This window comes from Siphateles boraxobius, unplaced genomic scaffold, assembly GCF_051911475.1.
Source record: "Siphateles boraxobius isolate OS27281-9 unplaced genomic scaffold, OSU_SipBor_1 75, whole genome shotgun sequence".
NCBI classification, from domain to species: domain Eukaryota; kingdom Metazoa; phylum Chordata; class Actinopteri; order Cypriniformes; family Leuciscidae; genus Siphateles; species Siphateles boraxobius.
The window spans coordinates 1,735,227-1,745,129 of record NW_027509203.1 but is presented as its reverse complement, the minus strand read 5'-3'; the positions used below and the strand labels follow the sequence as shown (position 1 = coordinate 1,745,129).

The following is a 9,903-nucleotide window of genomic DNA, read 5'->3' as shown; positions in this document are numbered from 1 at the left end:
TCTGGATACGTCCAGTGACTGCGGTGAATAGTGCTGCTGGCAACAAGGGAAAGACCTTGTGACAGCCTGGAGAGACAGCTGACAGGAGGAAAGAGACCCCAATGGGGCTGGTAAGGGTTAGCTACCCTTGTCGGCAGTATCCAGCTCTGTGTTTACAGGATGCTGGAGACACCCGCCCAAGGCTTCTGAAAAATTAAAGAGGAAAATACCCCTAGAGTCTGCGAGAGCAGGGGCGGAAGATGACTCAATGGTGGACAACATGGTTAACGACTTTGGAATGGAAACGGATATGAGTATAGAGAGTACTTCACAAAAGACTAGTTCAGGTTCTGCAGTTAGCAAAGCCATTGAACTCCAAGCTTGTGTCTGTGGCTGGAGCAAGGCGACAACGGTCAGGGGTTTGAAGATTCATCAAGGGAAAATGAAAAGCTTGAGGGAGAAGGGACAAGGGCCTCGCATTGATCAGTCCTTCTTACGAAGTCAGTCAAGTCAGTCGAATGAAATCCAGCGACAGGAAGCAAACCACAGTTCGCAGGATATCAGCACCCCTGTCATAGAGGAGAGGAGGGTTTGCACAGTTAGTGATGAACACATTGATTCTTGTGAACCCGGTCAGACTAACCAGCATAAGAGAGAAAAGAACTTCAACGGGCATAGGCCTGGAGTTAGATGGCCAAGAGCTTGTGAGAAAACTGCATGGGACACGGTAAACACAGATCTATGCTTTGCATTAGAAAGATTAACTGGTACAGTTGAAAAGAAGCTGGATAAATTTGGGGACATCATTTACGCATATGGAAGTGAGAGGTTTGGTGTGGAAAAAAGGAAGGAAAAAGTACAAACTACTCCTGGATTGTCTAGACGGCAGCAGAAAATTGAAGGGTTAGTTAGAGAAAGGAGACAGCTGAGGAAGCAATGGAAAAGAGCGGAACAAAGTCAGAAGGAGGGACTCAATCTCTTACAAAGGGCCATAAAAGATAAGCTTGCAACATTACGCAGAGCTGAGCGCCTACGGAAACGCTACAAAAAGAAGGAGCGTGCGAGGGCTAATTTCTATAAAGATCCATTCAAATTCGCAAAGAAGTTATTCACCAGTGAGAAGAATGGCACTTTAAAAGCATCTAGGGTTGAGCTAGAGAGATATTTGGAGGAAACACATACAGATGCAAAAAGGCATAAGCCTATGTCTATTCCGTCAGACATCCCACCTGTCAATCCACCAGAATACCAAATGGAGGTCTGTGCACCTAAGTGGAAAGAGATAGAGCAGGTTGTGAGAAAGGCAAGGGCTTCATCATCTCCAGGGCCTAATGGAGTTCCGTACAGAGTGTACAAGAGTGCTTCAGGAGTTCTACGAATTCTGTGGAAATTGATAAAAGTGGCTTGGGAAAAGCAGGTTGTACCTAGAGCATGGCGCAGAGCAGGGGGAGTCTTTATACCCAAAGAAAAAGATGCTACAAGCATCAGTCAGTTTCGCCCTATTTCACTATTAAATGTCGAAGGAAAGATTTTCTTCAGCATTATTGCTCAGAGATTGTCAACCTACCTATTAAAGAATGGCTTCATTGACACTTCAGTTCAAAAAGCGGGCATTCCAGGATTCTCAGGATGCTTAGAACACATCAGTGTTATCTGGCAACGAATTCAATCAGCTAAAAAGGAGAGGAAGGAGCTCCACGTGACATTCCTGGATTTGGCTAATGCATATGGTTCAGTGCCACGTGAGCTTCTTTGGGCATCATTTGATTTTTTCAGGGTACCGATGTCGATAACAAATTTAGTGAAAGCCTATTTTGGAGATTTGCAATTTAGTTTCTCAACTCCAGAATTCAGCACTACATGGCAATGCTTAGAGGTTGGAATAATGGCAGGATGCACCATTTCTCCACTGGCTTTTACCATGGCAATGGAAGTAATCATTAGGGCATCAAAATGGGTAGTAGGAGGAGAGCGCTTGGCTTCTGGGAAGCGACCACCACCAATCAGAGCATACATGGATGACATGACAACCATGACTACAACGGTAGCCTGCACTAATCGGTTATTGGGGAAGTTAACAGATAATATTGAATGGGCACGAATGCAATTTAAGCCCTCTAAATCAAGGAGCATCTCCATAATTAGAGGCAAGGTAGTAGATAAAACATTCTTCATTAATGGTGAGGCAATACCAACAGTTTCTCAGAAGCCAGTGAAGAGTCTAGGGAGATGGTACGATGGGGATCTAAAGGACACAGTTCGAGTGGGAGAAGTTAGACGACAAGCAGTGGAAGGGTTGAAGAGCATAAACAGCTGTGCTCTACCAGGCAAACTGAAACTCTGGTGCTTTCAGTTTGGTCTACTGCCAAGGTTGCTGTGGCCACTGACTGTGTATGAGGTTTCTTTGACAACAGTGGATAAGCTGGAAGCGTTAATAAGTACATACATCAGGAAATGGTTGGGAGTTCCACGCTGCCTCAGCAGAGTGGGACTTTATAGTAAAGGAGTATTGCAGCTGCCAGTCTCTGCTTTAACCGAGGAGTTTAAGTGTGCCAAGGTCAGACTGGAAATGACTTTAGCAGAGTCACGCGACAAATGTGTAAGGGAGACAGCCCCTGTGGTAAAAACTGGTAGAAAGTGGTCAGCAAAGAAATCTGTAGTAGAGGCAAAGGCTGACCTTCAAATTGGGGATATCGTGGGACAGGTACAGCATGGAAGAGAGGGTTTTGGGCTCAGTTTAGCTCCTCCTAAATGGCACAAGGCAGGCCCAGCCCAAAGGAGGAAGCTGGTAGTCAACGAGGTGCGAAAGCAGGAGGAGAGGATGAGATGTATAAAGGCCATTTCCCAGGCCAAGCAGGGAGAGTGGATGAGATGGGAGAGTGTGGAACAACGCAAAATGGGCTGGCAAGACCTTTGGTCAATGGAAGAGAGTAGGATCAGTTTCCTTATTAGGTCAACATATGATGTTCTCCCATCACCGCAGAACCTAAACCTCTGGGTAGGAGAGGATCCATCTTGTCCTTTGTGTTCATCACCTGCCACATTAAGGCACATTTTGACAGGATGTAAGGTGGCTCTTAGCCAGGATCGGTTTACTTGGCGCCATGACCAAGTATTGCGATGTTTGGCTTTAGCATTGGAAGGCAAGCGTAGTATGACCAATAAATTCCCGCCTGTTCTAGCAAAACATTACACGCAGAAGACAATATTCCTCCGCCCAGGCGAGCAACCACCAAGAAAAGGTGCTAACACCAATTCTCGCCCAGGACAACTGGAAGCTGCTAGGGACTGGAAGATGCTGGTTGATCTTGATCAACGGCTTATTTTTCCACCTGAGATTGCCACCACTAACCTACGACCAGATATTGTTTTGTGGTCTGGATCAGCACGCATTGTTCAACTGATAGAGTTAACAGTGCCATGGGAGGATGCGGTAGATGAGGCATATGAGAGGAAGAAACTGCGGTATGCTCATCTGGCCACTGAAGCAGAACAGCGAGGATGGAGAGTCCAGGTTTATCCAGTGGAAGTGGGTTGTCGTGGTTTTGTGGCACACTCTACAACCCGGTTCCTCAGAGACGTCGGATTCAGTGGCCAAGAGTTGCGTCGTACAGTAAAGAACTTATCTGAAGCAGCAGAAAGGAGCAGCAACTGGCTGTGGTTGAGACGGAAAGATTCTAGCTGGCTGTGTACAGGCCGCCATGCTATGGTTTCGTAGAATTCTTGAAAACTTGAAAGGTCTGTTGGTTTATTTGTATAGGTTGTATGGTATTTACAGTCATTACGTTCCTGTGTATATTGCGTGAATGACGGGTGGTTGGGCAGATATTGTGTTTTGCGGTAGGTGGTATGCCATACGGAACCGTTGCCACTGAAACTGCATATTAACGCACCAGCGGGGCTCGACAGCCTTAGTCAAACGGGTTGGCGCGTATGGTTGGGTTGCGGAGAGATTGTGAGATTGTGGTTAGGTCTCAGCAGCAACTGTTGGTTTATTTGTATAGGTTGTATAGTATTTACAGTCATTACGTTCCTGTATATATTGCGTGAATGAAGGGTGGTTGGGCAGATATTGTGTTTTGTGGTAGGTGGTATGCCATACGGAACCGTTGCCACTGAAACTGCATATTAACGCACCAGTGGGGCTCGACAGCCTTAGTCAAACGGGTTGGCGCGTATGGTTGGGTTGCGGTGAGATTGTGGTTAGGTCTCAGCAGCAACTGTTGGTTTATTTGTATAGGTTGTATAGTATTCACAGTCATTACGTTCCTGTGTATATTGCGTGGATGACGGGTGGTTGGGCAGATATTGTGTTTTGTGGTAGGTGGTATGCCATACGGAACCGTTGCCACTGAAACTGCATATTAACGCACCAGTGGGGCTCGACAGCCTTAGTCAAACGGGTTGGCGCGTATGGTTGGGTTGCGGAGAGATTGTGAGATTGTGGTTAGGACTCAGCAGCAAGAGGGAAGTAGAGGTCAGTAAGCTGGGCTGAGTTGAGTGGGGGACGGAGGGGGTGGCTCTGGGACGCCAGAGTCACTGTCGAGCCCTCTTGAGGTGTCGTGGGCTAGTCGACGAAACACTGAGGACGGAAGGTGCCCACTTGAAGACCCTAGAGATGTTCCCTACTCCGCTCAATCCAGAGGGTTGTTATGGGGGGACCGCACTGTGGTTGCAGCCGTTGTGTGTGCTGACGCGCAATACACTGTATTAACACCAGACAGAAAATTCACGTCACCAGATGGAAAGAATGGATGGAGAAGCATAGGTTACTGTAAAGCTACGTCTTAGTTGGTGATTATCTTGGCGAAAGCCGAGTACAAATCAGCATGAAGTTTTAACATCTACTCTCGTGTAATGGAAATCAAACACATAGTTCAAGCGATCATCAGCAAGAACCTTTTACATCCATTTATTCCAATAAACAAATGATCATTTCACCTCTATAACTGAAATAATTATTAATTTAGTCTCATGTTGAACAAACACTGAAAATGTGCAGAATTTACTGCTTCAGTTATTTGATCTATTACAAGAAAAAATATGATATAATCATATTTAATTATGATGAAAAAAGTAAGAAATTAATGAACACACATTGACTGAAATAATCTGGTAAATGTCAGTTATCCTGAAAACATGAATGCTAAAACTGTCTCTAATCGTCTAATTGTGTGAAGTGGAATGTAAATGAAAACTTGATGTTTATTGATCTGAGTGTTGCTGTAGTGCTGGATATCAGTCATGTGATCATCACGGCCCAATCACAGCCAACATACTGATACTCAGATCAACAGCACTCTTACTTATGTGAGATGATTAAATATTGGAAACATGATGAAAGCAGAAGATCCAGATCTACAGGAGTGACTTTACTGACTATTGACCGTTAAGATCCTCAGAGAGTCTGAATAACAACAGAAGAATGGAAAGAGTGTGTGAGTGAAGGTGGTTGTGAATGTGTGTAGATGTGTGTTAGTTACAGGATCAGAGAACGACACCGTTCCTCCATTATAGTCCAGATTCACTCTCACACGATCAAGCTTCTGTTTAACACGAAAACCAGAACCTGAAGACCATCCGTACTGATTATACCACACACTCCAGACATCAGTGTTGAAAACGTCTACGATTACGTATGTAACCCTCGTTCCCTGAGTAGGGAATGGAGACGTTACGTCGGATGGCGACGAATGGGGTTTCGCTTAGAACACCTATCGACTTCGAGTATTACAAAACGAGCCAATGGCAAAGAAATGCCATGGGTCTGCGGAATTTGCATAGCGTATCTCCGCCTTACCTCGTGGGTATAAAAGGAGGACGCCAGCAACATGCAGATATGTTTCTTCGCTGAGGAGCCAAGACTGAGCTCAGGCGATCCCCGCGGTACAGCGGAAAGTGGCAGGCAGACGTAACGTCTCCGTTCCCTACTCAGGGAACGAGGGTTACATACGTAACCGTAGACGTTCCCTTTCGTTGTCACTCCGAGTTACGTTGGATGACGACGAATGGGGTTACCAGTCTAATCACGCCACCTTCTCAGCTGTCTTCCAGTGCCCTGCGTAAATCGAGATCCCTGTCAGCCTGGACAAAGGACTCCATTTATCACAGGAATACCAAAGTACACTGGGAAGCATATCCCAAGCTTAGGGGAAGTATGCAATTAATGCCAACCCAGAGGGGGGGGACTTAGAGAATACACATATGACCCAAAGGAAGCATATGGAAAACACTGGGGTGTCCAGCCGCAGGTGGAATATTTCAACCCCAGGGGTGGCAAGGTGGCTTGCCAAGGGAAGACACATGCTCAGAGAGGCTTACAGTGGAAATACACATGTGGGGGTCGCTCAGAGGAGGGACCGTGCACACGGGAGGCACCTAGCCGACGCACAGGCAATAGACACTGGCGCCGGCGTCAGGAGTGCTGAAGGAGCTCAGGGCTTTCGGGAAAGCTCACCTGAGGAAAATATCGCACGTATCCAGTCCGTGGAGTGGAATGGCGAGCAAGCGAAGACACCTGAGCGGGTCCGGTACTAGCTGGTTGAAGCGAGTACACGAGAGGACACAGGCTCCACTCGGAGATTATAGAATCTGGCGAATGTGTTAGGTGTCGCCCAGCCTGCAGCTCTGCAGATGTCTGTTAGCGAGGCGCCATGCGCTAGAGCCCAAGAGGACGCCACACTCCGGGTGGAGTGGGCAGTCACACCAAGGGGGCACGGTCGACCTTGCTGCTGGTATGCCAAAGCAATGGTGTCCACTATCCAGTGATACAACCTTTGCTTGGAGAGAGCCTTTCCCTTCAGCTTCCCACCATAACAGACAAAGAGCTGGTCAGAGGTCCTGAAACACTGCGTTCTGTCTACATAGGCGCGGAGAGCGCGTACTGGACAGAGCAGTGCCAAGGCTGGGTCTGCCTCCTCCGAGGGCAGCGCTTGCAGGTTCACCACCTGGTCCCGAAAGGGAGTGGGAGGAACCTTGGGCACGTATCCAGGCCGGGGTCTCAGGATCACGTGAGAGGAAGCCGGCCCAAATTCCAGGCACGCTTCGTCAACGGAGAATACGTGCAGGTCCCCAACCCTCTTGATGGAGGCCAGTGCAACCAGGAGCGCTGTCTTCATAGACAGGAACTTAAGCTCGACTGATTGCAGGGGCTCAAAGGGAGCATTCTTCAGGGCAGTTAGAACCACTGAGAGGTCCCAAGAGGGAACGAGAGGAACCTGATGACCAGGTCGTGCTTCCCCACCGACTTACCTTCGATGAGGTCATGATGTGCGGCAATGGCGGCAACATAGACCTTCGGGGTGGAGAGAGACAGCCTTCGCTCCAACCCCTGTTGAAGGAAGGAAAGCACAACGCTGATCGAGCATCTCCGGGGGTCTTCTCGGTGAGAAGAGCACCAGTTGACGAAGAGGTTCCACTTCAACGCATAGACGTGTCTCGTGGACGACGCTCTAGCGGAAGTGATGGTAGCCACCACCGCTGGTGGTAGGGTACTCAAACCTGCCTCGTCCCATCCAGGAGCCACACGTGGAGGCTCCAAAGATCGGGACGAGGGTGCCATAGGGTGCCCCGTCCCTGAGAAAGAAGGTTCTTCCTCAGAGGGATCGGCCAGGGAGGTGCTGTCGCGACGAGTACTAGTTCGGGGAACCAGGTCCGGTTGGGCCAGTAAGGGGCAACCAGAATGACCTGCTCCTCGTCCTCCCTGACCTTGCGCAAGGTGTGCGCAAGAAGGCTCACTGGGGGAAACGCATACTTGCGGCCCTGCGGCCAGCTGTGCGCCAAAGCATCCGTGCCGAGCGTGCCCTCGGTCAGGGAATAAAACTGGGCGCAATGGGTCGAGTCGTGAGAGGCAAACAGATCTATCTGCGCGTCCCCGAACTGGTCCCAAATCAGCTGAACCGACTGGGGATGGAGTCGCCATTCTCCAGGGAGTGGCCGAAGCCGTGAGAGCTCGTCGGCTGCACAGTTCAGGACTCCGGGAATGAAAATGGCTCGAAGCGACCTCAGATGCTTCTGACTCCATAAGAGGAGGTGGCGGGCGAGTTGCGACATACGGCGCGAGCGTAGACCACCTTGATGGTTGATGTACGCTACTGTGGCGGTATTGTGTGATCGGACTAGTACGTGTTGACCCCAGAGCAACGCCCGGAAGCGGTGCAGGGCAAGGCGTACTGCCAGCAACTCGAGGCAATAGACATGCCATACTGCTCAACACTACATGCGAGAATCACTGAGCTTCAGGAGCAACCCTGCTCAACACCTGGGTGTGATAAATCTCACAGAATTTTTCAGGAGCATTTCTGCTCAACATGAGAGTGTGACAGCATGTCCATTGCGCATGGCGCCCCAGCCCGTGGAGGCATCTGTTGAGACAACAACATGCTGGGAAGCTCGTTCCAGGGGCACTCGGGCCCGTAGAAAACTGAGGTTCGGCCACGGGGTGAGTACTGACGGCAGGTCGGGGTAACTGGTACTCGGAGGGTGCCGTGTTGCCATGCCCACCTCGGGACTCGGTCGCGAAGCCAAAGCTGAAGCGGTCTCATATAAAGCAATCTGAGCGACGTACCGCGGCTGCAGATGCCATATGCCCCAGGAGCCTCTGAAAACTGAAAACAACCGCACTCTTGCGCTTGATAGTCTCAGGCAAGTCAGCAATGGCTGAGTGGAGAAGGCGACCAAGTCCATACCGAGAAAAGAGATCCTCTGCACGGGGCAAAGTTTACTCCTTCCCCAGTTGACCCGAAGGCCCAGACGAGCTAGGTGCCGGAGCACTGGGTCCCTGTATTCGCAAACCTGGTCTCAGGAGTGAGCTTAAGACAGCCAGTCACCGAGATAGTTCAGGATGCGAACCCCGTGTTCCCATGGAGGAACAAGGGCTGCCTCAACAACCCCTGTGAAGGCGCGAGGAGACAGGGCTAGCCCGAATGGGGGAACAGCGTACTGATATGCGCGTGCCCTGACAGCAAACCGTAGGTATGGTCTGAGTCGAAGGAGAACGAAGACATAAAAGTAGGCGTCCTTCAGGTCGATCGCTGCAAACCAATCCTGTGGCCGCACACATCCAGAAATGCGTTTGGCCAGGAGCATCTTGAACGGCAGCCTGTGAAGGGAGCGGTTCAGATGCGTAGGTCCAGGATTGGCCGTGACCCACCAGACTTCTCCGGGACAATGAGGTAGGGGCTGTAAACCCGGACCTCATTTCGGCATGGAGGAACAGTCTCAATCGCCCCCATCGGAAGTAGGGTAGCAACCTCCGCTCTCATGATAGGGGCATAGCCACCGACCAAAGTGGAGCAGACTCCCCTGAAGCGGGGAGGAGACCGTGCGAACTGAATCGCAAGCCGAGCCGATGGTTCGCGCGACCCAGCGGAACAGAAGGGAAGCTCTAGGCAGGCTCCCAACTGTACCAGCGGCGTCAAGAACCACAGACGTCCCCCGGGTGGTGCAGCGAAGCGGAATGACCGGCCCAGACGTGGACGGCATAGCGGCCCGGTGTGGGGGCAAGGTCATAACCGCACCCTGACAGAGGAGCCCAGGGAAGGACCAGCGTTCCACGGGGGCCTGCTCTGTCAGGGGTCTGGCGACAGAGGGGGACAGGGGCGAAGCGGTCCGTGGATGGCACGCCGTGTCAACCGCCTCTGGAACAGAGGGGGACGAGGAGAGCACGGCTTTTGGGCGGCGCTCTGTGTCGTCCGAGAACTCTATATGCTCAGAGACGAGAGAGTCAGTTCTTTCTGAATAAGGATTCTTCGCCAGCCCTCCACCAGGGAAAGGAGTGGCCCTGCTACCAACTCCTGGAAGAACTGAGTCTCATCTCTGAGCAGCCCATCTCAAAAGTGCCGCTAACCCGGCGTTTAGCGGGGGGCGGGGCTGGAGAGGGCTGGCGTCCCACCTACGGTCTTCCAGAGCCAGGCCCGGGTGAAT

General features: G+C 50.6%; 1 protein-coding gene across 1 annotated transcript in view; it reads right to left on the bottom strand.

Moving 5' to 3' along the window:
- Window positions 1-5,040: 5,040 nt before the first annotated feature.
- The window catches only part of LOC143724543 (zinc-binding protein A33-like), a 69,614-nt gene continuing 64,751 nt past the window's right edge, over window positions 5,041-9,903 (bottom strand). Inside the window, exon 7 of the mRNA XM_077217682.1 lies at window positions 5,041-5,580. Coding sequence (XP_077073797.1) covers window positions 5,352-5,580 — 229 coding nt within the window. The 3' untranslated portion in view covers window positions 5,041-5,351. The remainder of the gene's footprint in view (window positions 5,581-9,903) is intronic.